This window comes from Chiloscyllium plagiosum, chromosome 21 (assembly GCF_004010195.1).
Source record: "Chiloscyllium plagiosum isolate BGI_BamShark_2017 chromosome 21, ASM401019v2, whole genome shotgun sequence".
Classification (NCBI taxonomy): Eukaryota; Metazoa; Chordata; class Chondrichthyes; order Orectolobiformes; family Hemiscylliidae; genus Chiloscyllium; species Chiloscyllium plagiosum.
In genome coordinates, this window is record NC_057730.1 from 33,322,481 (window position 1) to 33,343,919 (window position 21,439).

General features: G+C 38.0%; 1 protein-coding gene across 1 annotated transcript in view; it reads left to right on the plus strand.

The window, feature by feature from the left end:
* The window catches only part of LOC122560734 (probable helicase with zinc finger domain), a 396,873-nt gene that overhangs the window by 301,893 nt on the left and 73,541 nt on the right, over nt 1-21,439 (plus strand). The window contains exons 23-24 of the mRNA XM_043711726.1: nt 11,032-11,215; nt 18,786-18,865. Coding sequence (XP_043567661.1) covers nt 11,032-11,215; nt 18,786-18,865 — 264 coding nt within the window. The remainder of the gene's footprint in view (nt 1-11,031; nt 11,216-18,785; nt 18,866-21,439) is intronic.

Consider the following 21,439-nt stretch of genomic DNA (forward strand, 5'->3'; position numbering starts at 1 on the left):
AATTTTTTGACAGCTGTTTGATGTCACTTAAAAGTAAAATATTCCATTAATTTTTCACAAGGGTCACTTTCCTTCATGCTTCGGTGATCTGCCACTTTATACTGCAGCACTGTGTTAATGCAGACGTGACCCATACTTGAATTTGAAGTGGTATATTTATGAACCTTCCAGTATGTTTGACTTTTTACCTGCAATCAATTTCTAATCTAGCCCAGGGCTACATACTGTTTGCGCTGTTTGAAATAATATGCATCACTTTTATCTGAGATGTGATTGTTCTTTCAATTTAGTGCATATGTGTGTTTTATTGCACTCATTGTGCAGTACATTTTTCTGTCATTAGTCTTAGGTTTGAAGTCACAGGTTCACTGCTAGAAACTGGTGACATTGTTGGATCAACATCTCATCAAATTGAGCAATGGAAACAGTTGAATAAGATGAAAGCAGTTTATTAGAACACGCCTGCAGGCTAACAACACGGTGAATGGCTTTAGTCTGCACACAATAGAACAGGATATAAATAAAACAACTGCGGTCAGGGAAATAGTATACGTCATACTGTAACATTCCATGTTATAAGAATACTTAAAAATTTTAAGAGCAAATAACTGCACAATCCCAGTATGTAAACTAAGGTAAGCATAGTGATTTCACATTTTCCTTTTAGTTATAAATTGCATGTAGAATGATATTGCAGGGCTATAATCTTGATGCTTTGAGAAAAGCAAAATTGTTGAAAATATATACTAAATCCATCTGCATCAATTAAGAAATTAACATTAACCCCGTAATTGATGCTGCTGGACCAGTGGTACTTCTCAAAATGTTTTCTTTCTTTAATCACAGAGTTCACAGATTTATTTTGCCCTTTTAAGTCTACTCACGTTATTTAGATATCTGAAACTAAGAACAATTCATTGTCATTCAAACTGGCCAATAGTATTAAATTGTTCCTCGTCATTTCCAATTTGTTGGATGTCATTAGAGAAGCCATAGTAATCTAACCAATCTCAAGGGTAACTGTTTTTTATTCTTTGTTAGAAAAGGGTGCCAATTGATTGATAAGTGGATTCTGATTGAGGGGTAGCCATGGAAAGTGTGCAAGGTATATTTATTCCTCAAGCTAACTACATCCTGTTAGTGGACAATACCATTCTTTTTTTTATTATTGTTTTGTAGCAATCTGAAACTTTCAGCTTCACCTGTTGCCCATATTTTTTGAAACAGTTGCAAAAGCATGGGAGACAACTGTGCCCAGATGCATTCTCTCACAGCCACACCTCAACTAATCAGAGTCCACTTGCCAATCAATCAGCAAACTTTTGTCATTGAGTATAAATTATTGTTCCATTTGAAATTTCTTGCAGCTGTCCTGATGAGTCCAAGAGCAGAAGCCTTTATGGTGCATCTCTTTTTTTCAGGGATACTCAAATTCGATATTGTCAAGTCACTACTTGAATCCAATTAAGACTCTGCTTTGTACTCCAGTCTGAGTTTGTGAGACAGTAGCATAAGGGTAATGTTACTGCACAATTAATTGAGATGGCTGGATTAATGCTTTGGGGTAGTAGTTCAATTCTCAGCAAGGCAGCTGCTGAAATTTAACTTCAATTGAAAATAAATCTGAAATTAAAAAATAAGCCTCATTAATAGTGACCCCTAAACTACTGGATTTTTGTAAAACTCCATCTGGTTTACTGATGTCTCCAAGGAATAAAATATGCCTTCATGATCCAGCCTGGCCTGCATGTCCCTCTAATCTACAACAGTGTGGTTGACTGTTAAATGCCTACTTAAATGGTCCAGCAGGCTATTCAAGTTGTAGGAGTCAATCACAAATAAGTTGAAAAAGAATAAAACAGACAGACCACCCAGGATCGACCTAAGCACCTTCATAAGGTCACCCCTCAGCCTCTGAAGATCCAGGGAAAACAGCCCCAGCCTCTTCAGCCTCTCCCTATAGCTCAAATCTTCCAACCCTGTATCAATTCTGTGCTTCTGTGACCTGTGCTGGAGAACTAACCACACTCTTGGACAAACTGTTTCAGCTGCAGTAATGGTGTCTGCCTGACATGTGGACAATTGTTCAGGTTTGTTCTGTCCATAGTAAAAAAAAACACAACATAGCCAGTTGCTCCCCATTTAGCCTACCCTTGGTCACCAGCAAAGTGACAAAGTGATGGAAGAAGTTGTAGACAATGCTATCATGTGGCCATTCCAAAAGAAATAAATTAACCACTGGCGCTCAGTTGGATTATGCCAGGGCCTAACCTCAGTAGAGCCTTGCTTCAAACTTGGATGAAAGAGTCAAACTCCAGTTGATTGCCCTTAACATCAAGTATGGCATTAAGGACCCCTCGTAAAACAGGAATCAGTGGGAATCAGGGAGGAAAATCTAAATCCTAAGTGCCCACAGTAATACTTGTCTGTGTGTTGGTGATACCTATTAGAAAGGATTCCACAGCAAGTATCTCACCTCTTGACTCCCCAAAGCCTATCTACAATCTATGAAGCCCAAATCACCACTCAAGCTTGAAACCCAGAGAGGAAAATAATCACACTTGTTTAGCACCTCACCCTCAATATTAAATGTTCATTTCCACCAGCAACACACAATGGTGACAGAGTGTATCATGTGTAAGATGCACTGCAGCAAATTACCATGCCTTCTTGAAATCACCTTTCAAACCTACAACCACTGCCATCTGCAAATTAAGCTTCAAGCCTAAATCCTTGTTCCTTCACTGTTGCTGTGTCAAAAACCTGGACCATCCCTCCGAACACCACTCTGGAGATACAAACATCAGATGGACTGATGTTCAAGAACATGACTTACCAGTATATTCTAAAGGGATATTAGAAGTGAAAACACTACCTTTCTAGTGATGCGTGCATCTCATTGAAAAAAAATGTTGTGCGTCCATGAGGCACTATAGTACTTCAGCAGTGGCAGAATTATATTCAACAACAATTGTAAGTTCAAGCATGGTCCTGGTTTCTATGATGAGTATTAGAGAATATGCCAGGACAGACCTGTAAATGACAACCTGGTTAAGTTGCAACATATGGTTATCTACTAGTAAAACAGCAAAAGCAGCATGTCAATAAGGATAGCAATCTGACAGTCGATATAACAGATCAAAGTTCTTCAATCCTGCCATATCAAGTCAAGAACGATGATGGACAATTAACCAAATAACCAGAAGAGGAGTTGCCATAGACATGCTACTGCTCAATTATGGGAAGACCAGTTTATCAGTACAAAGGGGAGGCGCCACATTGCAAGAACTCTCAGGCATCTCCCACCTCTTCATAGCGAAGTTTGAAACCTGGAATATCAGGACCTTCATGGCCAACCCTGGTGGCAACACATCTGAATATCATACCACTATTATAGCTTGGGAACTCCACCAGTATATAATTGATATCATTGTCCTCACTGAGTAATATGGGGTGGCCTTTACATTCCTACTGTCACCTGCTACTGGCAGAGCAAGGTCTTTGTCCAGTGGCAGAGATAGCTGAGGCAGTAAGACTAGGCTCGACTGCATAGGTGGGGACGAAAATGTACACATGTTGTTGCCCCTAAATCCTAAGTGCCCACAGTAATACTTGTCTGTGTGTTGGTGTTGGAGCAAACAGAGAGCATATATTAGTAAGTGGTAAGATACTGGTATCACATACCTGTCAGGCAATGACAGTAGTTTGAATCCTGAAAGATCCCTCCAACAGGTTTTGTTACTAAATTACGACAAATACGGTGACTCACTGTATACTTCTATAATTTCAATATTATATTTAATCTTGTACATCAAATTTTCTTTATTTTTCTGGTGCATTTTGGTCGAAAATAACTAAGAGGTGACTTGACATTGGGTTATTGACTTGATCCTGGTGATTTAGAAAGAGATCAAATTTTAAAAAGGTAAACTTCAGCAGCAATCTTGCAGATTGTGGAAAGAACAGCCTAGAAACTGCAAACACAGGCAAGTACCAAGGCCACCATATTTTGCTTGCGTTGGTCAAGTTTGGCATTAGAATATTTACAAGCTGATCTAAGTCTGAGTGTGGGAAGCCAGAGATTTTGAGAGTTTAATCTTGTTTGGGAAGATAGAAGCATAACTGGCATCTTTAGTAATTAGGCAGTTGAGTAATGATTGAATTAAATCAGTTTCCATAGTCTATGTATATTTTAAATGATATTTCAGGTTTACGGTAGATTAAATTGTACTTGATTTGAATGAAATTCTTTGCCTAATATTTAATTTTGTGCAACTGATAAATATCCTGTTGCCATTCCTTTCTGCTGAGGCCTTTTCTTGCTCTGATTTCGATGGTCTTTAATTTAACATAACCAATTATTGTCCCTGTTTCATCCTCTTTATAAATACTAATCCTTTAATTATTCATCTAAGCAGTCTGTTTAATGCCAACTTATTAATTATCTCCAGTATTGGAGCTGTGCCAATGTAAATGTCATTCTTCAGACAGTTTGAATATATCTTGTCCTGTTCTAGTACTGTAAATATTAAACTGATTCCTTTTTAGCTTTTGGACTGAAGCAGACTTTATTTCTACTTCTCTTGTGTAAACTACAGAGTGCATGATAAAATGGTGTTAAACAAATCTGCAATAGTAGGGTCATTTAGTCTTCATTTTCTCTGTGCTACAGGTTGCAAAAGGGCATTCCATATATTTGGGACTGTATCAGCAAAAGACACTGTTATGATCCCAACTCATTTTATTACTGGACAAGTTAGATCCAAGACTAAAATCTGGATAGATAGATCATATTTGTTTTTTTTAGTTTTGACAAGGTGGTCTTTTACTGAAACACATGCACATAATGCTACAGATTTGGCTTTAACAATAAAACAGAAGTTTGTTATAAAAGAATGAAGAAGAAAAAAAGAACTATTTACATTTAGCACGTGTTTAAATATTTCAAGACACACAGTAAAGTACAATTACATTAATCCCAACCGCACTTCTTTCCGGTTTTCAAACCAGAGAAAACTCCCTCTCTGTTACCTCTATGCGGTTTAACAACTGATTGTTGATCCTGAGAATCTGATAGCATTTTCCTTGAAGCTTCATATATCTGAGCTTCAATCCTCTCAGTTTCAAATGATCCTTTTAAGGTTTTAACCAATCACCTCTGATCTGGAGTTTTCAAATAAACTCTCACTGAGGTATCCTATTTCTTAGCAGTTGTAAGCTATATCCTTTCCTCAGGCGAAACTGTTTTACATGTCTAGCTTCAAGCAGAGCCTCTACTTAAGCCCAAAGACACAACCTTCTGGATCCTTCTAACTGAAATTTAATGTATTCCACTTTTGCTTGTAAAAACTCTCCCAATGTAAACAAATTCTCATTAGCCTCCAAGAACAATGTCTATCGGGCTTTTTTTTACAAAAGCCGTAACTTCAGAAAGTTTAATCTTTACAAGTTCATCATTAAATTCCTTCAGACGCACAGGCCACAGTCCACGTGTCATTAGTTTAAAATGCAAACTTAAAAATAAGTGATATTAACATATATATATATATAGGTCCAAGTACCATTTTTTGTATGTAACTCCCGGCAATAACTGGCACTGGTAAGAAAGTAGGAAATCATAATTCAATTCAAATCTATACCCAATGACTTCTAAAAGGTATCATTGAGTAATACTGAGAATGCAGAACCTTGGCTAAGGTCGGTCAGTGACACTCAAATGGTCAATCAAAACTGAAACTCTCCAGATAAAACCCCAAGATTCACTGGTTTGTTGCCTCTTTTTTAAAAACATCCCTTGTGGGATGTGGGTTTTGCTGGCTGTGCTGGCATTTATTTCTCATCCCTAGTTGTACTTGAGAAGTTGGCAGTGAGCTGCCTTCTTGAACAGCTCCAGTCCATGTACTACAGGTAGACACACAAAGTCATTCGGGGGGGAATACCAGGATTTTGTCCCCACGACACTGAAGAAACTGTGATATATTTCCAAGTGTGGATGTTGGGTGGCTTGGAGGTGAACTTGCAGGTACTCCCATCTACCTGCTCCCCTTGTCCTTCTAGACGGTAGTGGTCATGTGTTTGGAAGGTGCTGTCTGAGGAATTTTGGTAATTGATGGCATCTGTAAGTCAGAACTGATCATTGATTTACCTCAGGAGTTTAAATTAAATTTAAGCCATATTCCACCATTTCAGATCATTCTACAGAATTCATTTCTGTATGGATGACAAGTGGCTTATGGTTGAATGCTATTATCATCCTTGAAATGTAGTGCTGAAAATGCACTGCATACAGAAATCTGTGTTAATGATAATCAGGGTAAGTCAGAATATGCCTGTGCCAATAAAAACAGTCAACCAACTGATGTTCATTTTGTGGTGACAGCTCTGTTATCAAAATTTGTTAACATAGGTCACTGGTGCTCCTCAAATTATGCTGATTTGACAAAATCATCTTCACTGAAGATTCTAGCAGATTTATGCAAGCAATAGCTTTATTGATCACTTGCACATAAATACATGGAGCTTTGTCCAGGTTCATTCTTTTCCACTTAATCTTTATTTTCCCATAAAATTTCCCCAGTTTGTAAACTGTTGAGAGGATTGTGAGATTGTGGGGTGGGATTTATTGTGGTTTAAGCTAACAGTTTTCGGTAGGTTTTTCCCTGTATGCATACTAATCTTACCCCAACCAATTAAAGGCTAACTCTAATGTTTTACCTTCAGAAAATGAAGAAGCAGACAAACAAAGGATAATTTAATAAAAGTTTCTGTGTTAAAGTGCTGCTGTTGGGATAAGAACATTGTCTGCTACCATTCGGAGTAAGAAGGCATGCACGTAGTACATAAATTACTGTTCTACCCTATAATTGTAATTGTTACTTTGTGGAAATTTGAGTTGGACATTGCTCACTTGGTGTCTTAGGGTAATCTTCAAATATATTTCTGGCTATATCTCTAACTAGTTATTAATTATGCAGACTATTTCTGTCCCATTTTTTAAAATGTTGTTCTACATTGGTCATTCTCCGATTCTCCAACTTGCATACATTCTGTAGAGCCCTACATTATACGATCTTTGGCTTCATCAACCAACTACTGCTGTTCACACTAATACCGCCGGAGGACAATTGGCTTGTGGCATTGTTGCTGAACTAATTATACAAAGACCAAACTAATGTTTCCAGGTTTGAATCCCATCATGGCATACAGTGGAAATTGAAATCAATAATGATAACCATGAGAACATTGTCGATTGTCAATACATATCTATCTGGTTGACTTATGTCCTTTAGGGAAGACAAACCTATGTTCTAATCTGATCTGGCCCAACTATGACTCCAGACCCACAGCTATGTGATTGATTTTTAACTGCTATCTGATATAGACTGACAAGCTATTCAATTGTACCAACTGATAGAATTCTCAACATAAAGGAATGAAACATAACAGACTAAGACACCAGAAATAACTGCAGGAAACACAGCTTTATTTACCCTGTAAAGACTCCCTTGCTAACATCTGTGACTGGTGAAAAAATAGTCTAGTCTCTCAGATTAATCATGCAACATCCTGACATACCGTATTCTCAGAATCATACCTGATATGCAGTTGCAGCAAGTACTCCCACCAGCAATGGTATGTCATGACAACCGATGGACAGACACAACAGAGTTAGCATCACTATGGTATAATGTTGGGAGCTTGTTGCCTTAGGAGTCTTCAACATTGATTCGGGAGCCCATGGTGTTTCATAGCATCAGAAAGAAGACATGCAAATATTACACATATTACCATGGGCAGAGAAACCTCCTGCAGTTTGCCACATCAAACCTCACTCTTAGCTGATGAATCAGTGCTTTTATATGTGAAATATCATTTGGATAAAGCAGTGAGGGTGGCAATGACACAGAATTTATTCTGGGTGGAGGACTTCAGTGTCCGCTATTAAGTGTGCTTCGGCAGCATCACTACTGACCAGAATGGTTGAGTCTTAAAGGACAAAGCCGCTAGACTCGGTCATCAGCAGGTGATGAGGGAACCAACAAGATGGAAAAGAAGACTTGCCCGCAGCATTACTAATCTACCTGTCCCAGCTGCATCCGTCCATGACACTATTGGAATGAATGATGACCATGCAGTCCTTGTGGAGATGAAGTCCTGTCTTTGCACTGAGGATACCTTCCATCGTGTTGTGTGGCACTATCACTATGCAAAATGGGATAGGCTTCAAACAGATCTAGAAACTTGAGAATGTGCATTCGTGAGGCACTGTGAGCCATCAGTGGTAGCCGAATTGATTTCAACCACAATCTGTAACCTCGTGACCCATTGTATCCCCAAATCTACCATTCCCATAAAGTTAGCAGGATCAATCCTGGTTCAATGAAGCTTGCAGAACAACTTGCCAGGAGTAGCACCAAATATTCCTGAAAATGAGTTGTCAACCTGGTGAAGTTACAAACAGGATTATTTGAGTGTTAAACAGCAGAAGCAGCAAGCGATAGATAGAGCTAATAAATGTTGCAAATAATGGATCAGACATAAGCTCCTGCCACATCTGTGAATAATGGTGGACAAATAAACCACTCAGTGGAGGATGAGGGTCTACAAATATCCCATGATCAGTAATGGTGGAATCCAAAAAATCAGGACAAAATGCAAGATTTGCAACAATCTTCAGCCAGACATGCTGAGAGTGGTTGAATCATCTTGAGCTCTTCCAGATGTTCCCCAGAACTACAGATGCTAGTCTTCAGCCGATTTGATTCATTCCATGTGAATTCAGTGGTTCTAGTACAGCTGTAGCACTGGCATTGACTCGATAATATGGAAATTGCCTAGGTATGTGCTGTACATGAGAAGGACCAGTGCAATCCGACCAGTTACCGCACGCTTAGTATACTCTTGACCAACATTGAAATGATCAAAGGTATCAACAGTGCTATCAATCAACACTTTACTAGCTCGTTGATTCTCATTGTGGCCTCCACCAGGACCACTCAACTCCTGATCTCATTATAGCCAAGGTTGGAAGATGGATGAAAGAGCTGAATTCCAGAGGTGAGGTGAGAATGTATGCCCACAATATCAAGGCTGCATTTGACCGAATGTGACATCAAGGAGCCCTAGTAAAACTGGAGTCAATGAGAATAGGAGGATGTTGAGTGTGAGCTCATACCTGGCATTATACCTGGCACAAGTCATACCCTGGTGGTAATTGTTTGAGATCGATCATCTCAGCTACAGGATATCTCTGCAAGCACTCCTCAGGGTAGTATCCTAGACTTAACCATCATCACAGCTTTATCTCTTAAATGAGAACCTCAGGCTTCCTTTTGTTCATCATCTTGTATATTGTCCGTCTCCCTGTTGATGTTAAAAAAAATGAAATAGACGTCTTTCTGTGACTGACATAGTTAATTCAAATGTCTTTCATTCACTTTGAGCAATACGTTACTAACCAAATCACATACAGAGTCATCCTGCTTATATCTCTATAGACTTTGCTCAGTCATCCACAAAAGCCCAATATACCTTATCAGGTGCATTAATGTTTCAGTGTTTAAAAACAGCCTTTTTCCGAGTGACCCTGAATTCTCAATGTTACTATCCATTTATATCATATTCAACCAGTTTCCATGAGTTGGTGCTTTCACCTGATGTATCTTCATTTCTAATTTAGAATTAAAAAGACAGAACTATACAATGTGTGTCTGCTGTTAAGGATTGTCTTATCACTAAATGAATTGAATTGTCATTTAGATTCAAACTATGTAGTCTGGTGAGCAAAAATTTTGACTAATAGCAAGGTTTTGGGGAAATCTCGGCAGACAAGGAAAAAGTATCTGCGAACTGAAAGTCCATATGAGAAAGTTCTGATATTTCCTTTCATCTGTAATTGATTTTGTTGTAGTTCACTGTAAAGATGCCAAATTCATGTTGAGCTAGCTTCCTTGCCCTTTGTGTCTTGAAAGCAGTCGCATGACATGACCCCATTGCAAAATGTAATTATTGCAAAATATGAAATAGGAGCAGAAGTAGACAATTCAGTCCTTCAAACCTGCTCCATCATTCATAAGATCATTGTTGATCTATTTGTGTTTTGAGTCCCACTATCCCTCTGATAACCTTAGATTCCTTTGCCTAACAGGAATCTATCTATCTCTGCCTTAAAAATATTTAATTACACTATTTGCACCATCTTTTGAAGCAGAGAGTTCCAGTGTTGCACAACCCTCAGAGAAAAAAAAATTGATCTCGCTTTGCCCTAGTTCAATGTGCCTTAGGATAAATGGATTAACTGCAGTAAAACTTCATGAATTACATATTATATAGTTGATACGGTATACTAATGTATACTATGTGCACCGGTAACTTTAAAACAGCTGGTCATTACATTTTATCTATTGTAATCACAAAATAGTATAACTGTATTAAATATTTACCTCAGTTTGGCACCAAGGGCGTCTTTTAATTCTGCTAACATGAAGTGATGCTTGTCATTATAATTTTGAACAGCAAGCCACTACAGTCAGCATTTTGCTGTAACTTCTTTAAAAGCACAGAAAATGAAATTCAATCTAAAAGCTATGAAGTGGGCGAATAAGATGCTCAGTAGAATTTCATTATATTTGTTCATGTGTGCGGTTAACAAAAATGAAACGCAGTCTGATCATGCTGAGGGATATAATGAAAATGTCAGTGTAGTCTCAAAAGTAGCTACTGAAACTTTTGAAATTATTTTACAACTTAGCAGTAAATGTTTACAAATGCATTCTCTTTTCCTTTTGAAAATGCAAATGTCCCATTCCACCATGCCCCAAATAAAGCAAAATAAGACCACATTTGAGGACTTTTATAACTTGCAAATGATAATATTTTAGAAAATTGGCAGTAATATTACTTGTAATTATTGAATTACTTAAGTATTATTTATATGTCCACATTTCTAATAAAATCTTTTTTTGATATGTGTCCTTGACAGAAATGTGATATAAAGGCACCAGTTACTTATGTCGTTCCAACTTTGTTTAGGTAACCTGGTTGGGATACCAGAACAGATTAGCATTAGACCCGAGGTTTGTGGCTCGTCAGGCTGCCATGGCATATAATTTCAAGTTGTTACAGACTCCAGGAAGGCTTTCACCTGGTCCTTATAACCTTGGGACTTCGGCACATCAATCGCATATGGACAGAGATCTGGAACATACCAAGTCTGGTGAGCTATTATCCCTAGAATTTAAGCTGTCTGTTGGTACAGCATTTGCGTTAGCCATACTGTAGATTATTCATGGTCAATGAAATGAGCAAGCTTGGTATGTTCAATTAAGGATTTTTGTTTCTCACTGTTTATGTCCTCATCTATAATTTTTATACTGATGCTTGATGATCCAGATTTTTTTCTTTAAAATAGATATTCTGTTCCATTCAGATTCTTAACAAATAATCTTGTTTATCATTTATTTATAATCATCATATAAATGGCTTCATAGTCTGTGCTAATGTTACTGCTGCCCTGAGATTGTTGAGAGGCACTTATATGTGCAGAAGTGGATTCCTCTTTTCCTTTCCTGGCAGGAAGTGTTGGATGATATTGAAAAAACGATTTGCCTGCCATAACATGTTAGAATTTATTATTCAATTTGGAAACAAGAAAATTAGTTCAGAAACAATTGTACTAAGTTTAAATAAGATAATTTGGAAGGAATGAGAGCTGAGTTAACTAACGTTAACTTTAAAAGGAGTTTCACACAAAAGACAGTTGAGGAACGATGGCAGATATTTAAGAAAACAGTCCATGAATCATAACACAGATATATCCCAGTGAGGAAGAAATGTTCTAGTAAGGAGATAAAACATCCACGGTTAACCAAGGACGTTAAGAATAACATCAAATTGAAAGAAATAAAACATATAATGTAGCAAATATTAGTGGAAAGCCAGCTATTTGGGAAAGTTTAAAAGCCAACAAACGATAACTGATAAACATTTTGGGAGCAATATCAGAACAGACAGCAAAGTGAGCATAGGTCCCTTAAAGAATGAGGCTGGGGAAACAATAATGAGGAATCAGGAAATGGTAGAAGAGTTGAATAAATACTTTGTATCACTCTTCATGGTAAAAGATGCTAGTTGCATTCCAAACTGCTAAATAATCAAGGGCAAAAGGAGGAGAGGAAATAAATGCAATAATTATGACGAGGGTAAAAAATACTAGGGAAACTAATGGGCCTAATGGATACATTTTCTGGACCTGATTACATCCTAGAATATTAAAGGAACTAGCTACTCAGATAATGGACACATTAGCTTAACCTTCCAAGAATCCAGTGTATTGGAAAGTTGCCAATATATATCCCTGTTTACACACAGGTAACTATTGGCCAGTTAACTTAACATCTGTCATTGGGAAAGTATCAAAGTCTGTTATAACGGATGCAATAGCAGAGCATTTAGAAATATATAATATGATAAAGCAGAGTCATCATGGCTTCATAAAGGGGAAATTACGCCTAACAAATTTATTAGAGTTCTTTGAGGATGTAACAAGGAGGATAGAAAGAAAGGGAACCAGTAGGTGTAATATATTTTGATTTCCAAAGTTACTTGATTAGATACCTCTCATAAGGCTACATAATAGAAGAGTCCATGGTGTTAGGGTTAGTATATTAGTGTGGACAGAAAATTGGATAACTAATGGAAAACAGAGATTTGGAATGAAGGGTGTTTTTTCAGGATGGCAACCTGTAACTTGGGAGTAAAATAGAGATCACTGCTGGGGCTACAGTTATCTATGGTATACGTTAATGAGTTAGTTGAGGGAAGTATGTGTGCTAGAAGCAAATTTGTGGATGCACAAGAATGGATAGGGAGGCAAGTGTTGAGGATGATACAAAGTTGCAAAAGGAGATGAACAGGTTAAACAAGTGAGCAAACATTTGACAGATGGAATATAGTGTGGGAAAATGTGAGCTTATAACTTCAGCAGGAGATACAGAGGAGCTGAATATTATTTAAATAGAGAAACACTACACAAAGCTGCAGCAGGATTCATAGGTGAATCAATCAAAAAAAAAGTTGTATCAAAGTTGACTTGTCAGGTTACCAGCCTTAGGGAAGATAAATGGCTATAAAAATAGGCAAGTCTTTGTACAAGGTATTAATCAGACCACAATACCTAGAATACTGTGAACAATTTGTGTGAAAAAAGATATCCTGGTATTGGAGGAATCCGGAGAAGGTTGACTAAGTTAATTGTGGATATGGAGTAATTTTCTCATGAAGAGAGGTTGAGTAATTTGACTTGTGCTGATTGGAAGTTAGAATTAACTTATTAAAATGACAAGAGTTTTAGGGTGCTTGATAGGATAAGTGGTGAATAGTTGATTTACCTTGTGGGAGAGGGATAATCTCAGACAGATGAAGATGAATTTCTTCTCCCAGAGGGTAGTATATCTGTGGAATTCTTTATCACAGAACTGTCATGGGTGTTTTGTTAAGAATATTTAGGGCTGAGATAGACAATTTTTAAATGGTAATAAAATCAAGGTTTATGGAAAAAAGGCAGGAAAGTGAAGTTGAGAATTATCAGATCTGCACAGTCTCACTGAGTAATGGAATAGATTGATAGGCCAAGGAGCCTGCTTCTGTCCTTATGCATTATATTGTTATGGTTCAAATTGGAATAAAATAATATCGGAATTAAAAGTCTAATGATAACCATGAAAATATTGTCTGTTATCATAAAAAACTCATCTGGTCAACTATTACCTTTTAAGAAAGGAAAATTGCTGTCCATACCTTGTCTGGCCCACTTGTGATCTAGACCCACAGGAATATGGCTGACTCTGAATGTTCTCTGAGATGGCCCAGCAAAGTTTTCAGTTGTATAAAACTGCTAAAACATGTAAAGGAATTGAAACTGAATGGACCACCTTCCATCAACCAAAGCATCAGAAACTACAAATGCAAACTCAGCCCTGTTGACCCCGTAGAGTGCCATCTAAATGACATGAAAACACCACCACCACCTGCAAGATTCCCTCCAAGCCACTCATGATTCTGACTTGAAAATAAATTGTCGTTCTTTCATTGTCATTTGGTCAAAATCCTGGAACTCTCTCCCCTGAAAGCATTGTGGCGTACCTATACCAAATGGATGCAGCATTTCCAAAAGGCAGCTCACCATCACCTTCTGTAGGATAATTAGGATGGGCAATAAATACTGGCCTCGCCTGGAATGGCAATATCCTTGAATAAAAAAACGCATCCTAAGTAATAGCATAAATTAGTTATAGTTTGTTTGCAGTTAGTATCAATATCTACGTTGTAGCTTCTTAACTACCATTCAGCATAATTTATTTAGTTAAGGTAGATTAAAATTAAATTCACTGGTCTTCACCATAAATTCTGATGAGCCATCAAAGTGCTTATATCCTTGCTTAATCTGCCCATGGGTACATACAGGCATTTTTAATCTCAAATTGGTTGCATTAAATTACGAGAGGACTGTCAAACATAGATGTTGGTAAACCTATATGATAGCGAGATTCAGTCAGTTCTGACACTAATCTGCAACCTCTTGAAAAACGTGTGTTGATGTTGCTCTTGAAACTCAAAATTCTCAAACTTGTCTTCAAGGTCTATTAATTTCTCATCTGAAACACACATGCTATTTCTGTGATCTTTCTCTTCATGTTGTACCTGTCAAGATGCTTTTTAAATGTTGTAATTTTACTTGCCTCTACCACTTCCTATGGCAGCTCATTCCATACACATTCCACCCTCTGTGAAAATGTTGCCCCTGAGGTCCCTTTTAAATCTTTTTCTTCTAACCTTAAACCTATGGCCTCTACCCTTGCAAAAAGACCCTTGGCTATTCACTGTATCCATGCCCTTCATGATTTTATAAACCTCTGTAAGGTCACCTCTCAGCTTCCAATGCTCCAGGGGGAAAAAATCCCACCCTATCCAGCCTCTTCATACCCTTTCTAGTTTAACAACATCCTTCTGATAGCAAGTGTTTTGGACCAGGCCAGACCCCCTCAAAATATTTTAAGAAGGTAACCCAGCATCTAACTTTGCTTATTTTAAATGCAGATGTGTAGTTGACATTCAAGGTGTGATGCAGCTGGTCAAACAACTCCATTTTTAAGGAAACTAAACTTATTTTGACACTACAGTTGAAACACGAACAAAAGAAAACGGAATTTAGAATAGTGTAACTATTGGAAAACTCAACCGACTGGATACAGCAACTTAACTGAGGAGCTTCTCCAATATTCCTAAATACACCATTGTCAAAAGATAAATTCAAGCACAGGTTATTACAGGCAGGAGAGATTTCAGAGAGAAAAGTCAACCCCGAAACATCTGCTGAAGCATGGAATCTTTTGCACTGCAGAAGCTTCTGTTACAGCTAAACCAGCAGCTTCTCACTGTTACAACTAAACCAAACTAGAAAAACTGTGAACTGGGTGAACTGGCCACTCCCCTGCCATTGCAAAATAGGATCTTTCCAGACATTTCGTCACTTCTACTTTCACAACTTCTCTTAAAAAAACCCAAGGACAAAATAACTTTGTTAAAGTGACAGCATCATCACACAAAGTAACCAGAATTGTATGCAGTATTCCAAATGTGGCCTCAATATAAGGTATCTTACTTACCTGCTGTCTGTTTGGCTCCAGTCATGTCATAAAGGTTGCATGCTATATTAAAACCAATGCAATGTAATCAGGCCACTTGCAGAATTTTGGCAGGTAATGGCCAAATACAGTCAAATAGGACTAGTTCAGTTTAGGAAACCTGGTTGGCATGGATGTTTGGACTGACGGTTCTGTTTCCGTACTGTGAGGCTCTATGACTCTATGTCAAAAGGCTTACCCTGTTAAAGTCAAGTCACCTATCTCTCTCGTAAATATTGTGCCATATGATGTGTTTTTGACAATGGTTCTTATGTTATGAGTTTAAGTCAACTTTTCACTTTTAACTGAGGATTTTTGCCTTGAATTAACTTTGTGGTTTGTTTTACCTTGAAGACTATCTCCACAGTCTCTGGCCCATGTGTTTAAACAAATAAAGACAAGAATCTCTGGCTAATCCTGTTATTGGTCAGGTTTTCCAAGAAGTCTACCTTGGCTGTTTATGCTTTTCCAGCAATGAGTTTCTGGTTTTCGTCCCTCTTTCAAGGCCTTTCCCTGTAATCTGCTTTTTCCCTGCAATTCACCTTTATTTTGAGAGACCTCTGTGGCTAACTCTATTCCACATCTCCTGTATATCTGTCTAGTAGCTGTCCTACTACTTCACCCAACAACAGTTCATGTTATTATGCCTTGCCTCCTTATGTACACATCTATCTTTATGTATATAGGTGACATTTCTTTAGTCTCTTATGTGTTGCTGAAACAGAGTCTGGGTCCCATTGAAATTGGAACTTACTGACAATCATTTCTTTGTACAGTATTACTTTTTGCTCACTTGTGGAGGTCGATCTTGTCAAACACTCACTACTATCAGTTTTAGTGGGCTTGTAGAAGGTTTCTATCAACAATGTGTCTTCTGCATCTTCCATATTGAATTGATGGACATGACCCAACACTACTATGCTTCCTGAAGCCAACCCTGCAAGCATTTGGCAAACCACATGCAAAATCAATTACCATGTTTTAGATGGTGCTTCCAGATGATCAAAAACTGTCCACCATCATATCCTGTTCTTTTATTCTAAAAGGCCTAAATTCCATAAGAAGACAAAACAAAATGTTTCAACCACACTTTGAAGCTCCTTTGAAGAATATGTGTCGACCTTAATGACTGGGAGAAGCTTGTACCAATCATTCAAAGTGGTGACATCAAATCACGACACACTTGGACTCACCTGTCTTTACATTGAGACAGACAACCAGCCATGGCAGAGAAGGAAAGAAAAGGAGACAATTTCTGTACTCTGGATCCCATTGCCTCAGAGATGGGATAATATTGCCCCATGTGTTCAAAGATGTACAGGTCAGAAATTGACCTGTTCAATCACATGAAACCCATGATCCCCAACTTGGTGGAATTAATATTACATAAAAGTTATGACACACAAATTAATAGTCTCTGTGCAAATATTTGATTTATCTAGCGATTTTTGAGAAGATTTGTAATTCAGGTTGAAAAGTATGTAAGCTCGCTGGCTGAGCTGGAAGGTTTGCTTTCAGTCGTTTCGCCACCATGACCAGGTAACGTCATCAGTGAGAGTCTCACTTCACCGCTTCACCGGAGACACTCTCTGATGATGTTACCTAGTTCATGGTGATGAAATGTCTGAAAACAAACCTTCTAGCTCCATTTGATGTATCTGTTTATGTTTTAAAATGCATTGGCGATGCATTTGTTCACCAGATATATATTGCTAACTGTGGAAGTAATTGCCAAATACATTGGTTTGGTTTATGGCCTCTTATGCTTTCCTTATACTTTATATTTCTCTATTTTTCTATACTTGTTTCCTAAGAATTTGTACGTTATGCATCTGCATTTGGGCCCCTTTGTACCGAAGATGACGCCATAAGTGATGACTTGTAAAGTTTTCACTGTACTAGTTTGAATACATGAGACAATAAAGCTAATTCAATATATTCAGTGACTTGGCCTCCATGTCCTTCTGCAGTATGGATTCCACAGGTTCACTGTCCTTTGAGTGAAGAAGTGTTTCTTCATTTGGTTCCTGGCTCCTGTCCAGCCAATATTAATAGGGTCAGTGTTATCATGGAGCGATAGAGGGAAGCGAACACTTTTAGGGGTTTTGAGAGGAATATATCAATGGAGAGAGGAGAACAATATCAGAGTGTGAGGAAGAACACTGTTGGGGGGAGGGTGTCAGGGAAGGAGGGAGGAGAACACTAAAGAAAGAAATGTAGGCTACCTAATAACTAAGAAATACTATTTCTATTTTTGAAACTATTTTCTTCTGTGAAACTGAGTTGGACATACTGCAATTGATACAATGGACATTTAAACTCTTATCAACAGATGGCAACCGGTGTTATCGTAAGGGGTGTGTCTTGCCTTCCCAAATGTTCTTGCACTATGAGAGAGCAATTGGATTTTAGGTGTGCTTCACACCATGGAAGAAGCTGAGATCAGAAATCTGGCCCAGAAATGCAGAGCTCCGTCATTGTACAAGAAAGTAAGAGAAATGCAGCAATCAGTAGTGCTTGTCATTTCTCAAAGGACTTTGTACCATTGTTAACATTTTAAGTTGATAACCTTTCATCACAAAAAGATCATTGACCTGAAACCTTTGCCAATTTTGTTTCACTCTGTCTAGATTTTGCATGACCTGCTCAGTATTTTTAATATTTTCTGCAACCTCAAAGCTATGCATAATGATACAAAAGAAAAATAAAAATCTGAAGTAAATTTTCTAATTATCAACTGCTTCTCATTGCATTAGATGAAATATGAACATTCCCTGTGCAGCCTCAGTGCAAAATGCACCATCCATGCATAGGATAGGAGAATGTTTCTGAGCATTAGTCTCACATAGGACAGATTTAATTCCTTCCAACTATAGTTCTGCAACAGCTTCAGTCAAGAGCAAAACTGGAATACCTTGGAAGAAGAGAAATTGTGCAAGTTCAGTTTTTTGTTTATTCTTCAGCCATTGCATGCCTACAGGCTTAGCAGGAAATGGTTGAAGGTCATGACCATGCAAGGCGACATGTGTGCTTCATTTCAGTATGGTTTGCTGCTTATAATGCTCCCTCATTGTACAAATAATCATTATTGTTCATTTTCAGGTAGAGAAAGAATGACACCAAGATCGGACTTGGGATCATTTTGGGCTCCGGGCAGAAAGAATAATGATGTGAGAGAAAAGGTATTTTAACTCATAAATTATAATTTTAATTTACAAAAGGGAAAAATGATGTTGATCCATCTCCTAGCAATGGATTAAGGAAGTAAACATAAAAGTTTCTGATTTTGTCATCTGAATTATAGATGTACCAAGGTTACTTTGAATGCCAACTGGTTAACTTGAATTGATGTTGATTGGAAGATCAAGAAATAACCATTGTAAGGTGGAATACCACATTGCTTTAATATCATCTGATGCTCTTCTTCCAATTCTGGAACATGTGAATCAAAGCCATGTCTACCACTGAATCAGCATTCTGTTGTGGAGAAACGGTTAATGTTCAGGACAGAATTCCAAATTAGGAAATTTAGCTTTTTCCAAACCCCTGAAAACAATCTCTTCCTGCATCTTCTCACAATGTGTAGCAGTCCCAGCAAGATCCATTACTACTTCATTATTTTCCTGCATGTGCCACCACATCAATTCCCATTTAACAAGCTCTTTGTGTCCCTTTAAGTTCTCATTTCTCAAAAAGTGAAAAAATGTTTTTTTTAAAAGTACTCATGACTGTTTCAATAATTTGTGGTAGAAAAGTCATCATTCTATACATTGCTAATTTTTAAGTTCCCCTTTGATTTGTGGTCTCTTACCATCTAAATAAAGGATCTTGTTTTGTCATTTTCTGGATTATGTGCTGCTGCTTCCACTATTAATAATAGTATTTACCAACCTCGGCTATTCTATTTTTTCACTCTGTTTGAAATCTTACTTTAAAATTTACATCTGGGAAAGATTTAACTTTAACTAGCAGATTTGACCAGTGTGACATCATGGAACTGTAACCAAACTTACGATACTTAATAATAGTTTTTATTTAAACACTAAACTCCAAATGCCCATCTTGCATCCCTAATCATTTGCTTGTGCAGTCTTTAACAGTCTCAATCACAACTTGCTATAGCAACCGACAATTTGAGAAGGTCTGGTTTACATCATCCCTTCTGATTCAGCAATTGCATCTCTATAGATATGAGTATTATTTTCTCTCAATTACTTGTGTAAATGTTTGCCACAAACTGTTTATATGGTTGGCTGTTAAAAGTTTTTGTAAGTTCATATTAGCAACATCCTGTTAATTTTTAAACAAAAATATTATAGATGCTGGAAATCTAAAATAATAAGTGAAGTGCTGAAAAGAATTGTGTGGAAGCTTACAAGAATGGCTGGTTAAATGCCATGTATGTGCTATATATTCAAAGTAATCATCGACAGATCAAGCCTTACCTGTAGATGAACAAACCATGTTAATTTTTCAATTTAATTTCTTTTCATCAGAACTGTTTCGTTGTGATACAAGTGCAAATGTAAGGTCTGAAACAGTAACCCTGGGCTGAATCTACTTGTCAATTTCATCAAGATTCATGAAAGGTTCATGTTTAATATATCTGGAATACCTTGGATTTTTGGTTAAAAAAAGCCTCAGTCCTTGATTGGATTCAAAGAAAGAGTTGTGCAATCCAATAGTCCAAGTGAAAGAACAGACTGAAGTTCAGGGAAAATCAGCTAAAACCTGCTTTCGGCACCTTTCATGGAGGGTTCTGTCCATGAGTCCTAGTGGGTTTCTCATACTATCTTCCTGAACATGTCTCATTACATATGTGCCACAGCCCCATGGCATCTTATTTGTCACAGGTGAAAGAGATTCCTGGGGTCTGTGTCTGTGCCCAGCCATGCAACTGAACAGGCACTGGCTGCCCAAAGCTGTCCTGAACATTTTAATGTATTTGCCCTGGGTATTTTGTGCAAAGGGTAATTAGCAACCTGTCCTACAGGACCTGAAAATCCTTCTGGGTGAGAGGGTGTGTGTAGTCACTGCCTATCGACAGTACCCTGAGATATTCGTGACTGGGATGTTTGGAGGATCAAGTGGTGAATTGGAGTTGCCAGGTTACTCTGACTTCGGTGTTGGGAATTGTGTCACCATTTAGTTTCTATGTGGCAGGGGGGAGGATCAATGAGGCAAGATAACATCATAATGAACATGTTCGTATATGCGAATGGGCCCCTTGCCCCTCCCTAGCAAGAATCCTGTCTTGTCTTTCAATGTTCTGTTTAAAAACGAGACATTTTGCTCATGACAGTGGGAAACTGCTTACTGTTGATGGGTGGCACGGTGGCACAGTGGTTAGCATTTCTGCCTCACAGCGCCAGAGACCCAGGTTCAATTTCCGCCTCAGGCGACTGTCTGTGTGGAGTTTGCACATTCTCCCCGTGCCTGCGTGGGTTTCCTCCGGGTGCTCCAGTTTCCTCCCACAATCCAAAAATGTGCAGGTTAGGTGAATTGGCCAAGCTAAATTGCCCGTAGTGTTAGGTGAAGGGGTAAATGTAGGGGAATGGGTTTGGGTGTGTTGCGCTTTGGCCGGTCGGTGTGGACTTGTTAGGCCAAAGGGCCTGTTTCCACACTGTAAGTAATCTAATCTAATCTAATCTAATCTAAAAAAACTTTCCCATCAATGCCTAAGTAATTCAGGGACTGGGAAGATTCTGGTCATCTATTTCATTTACATGAAATTATCTGGTTAACTAATAAGTTAA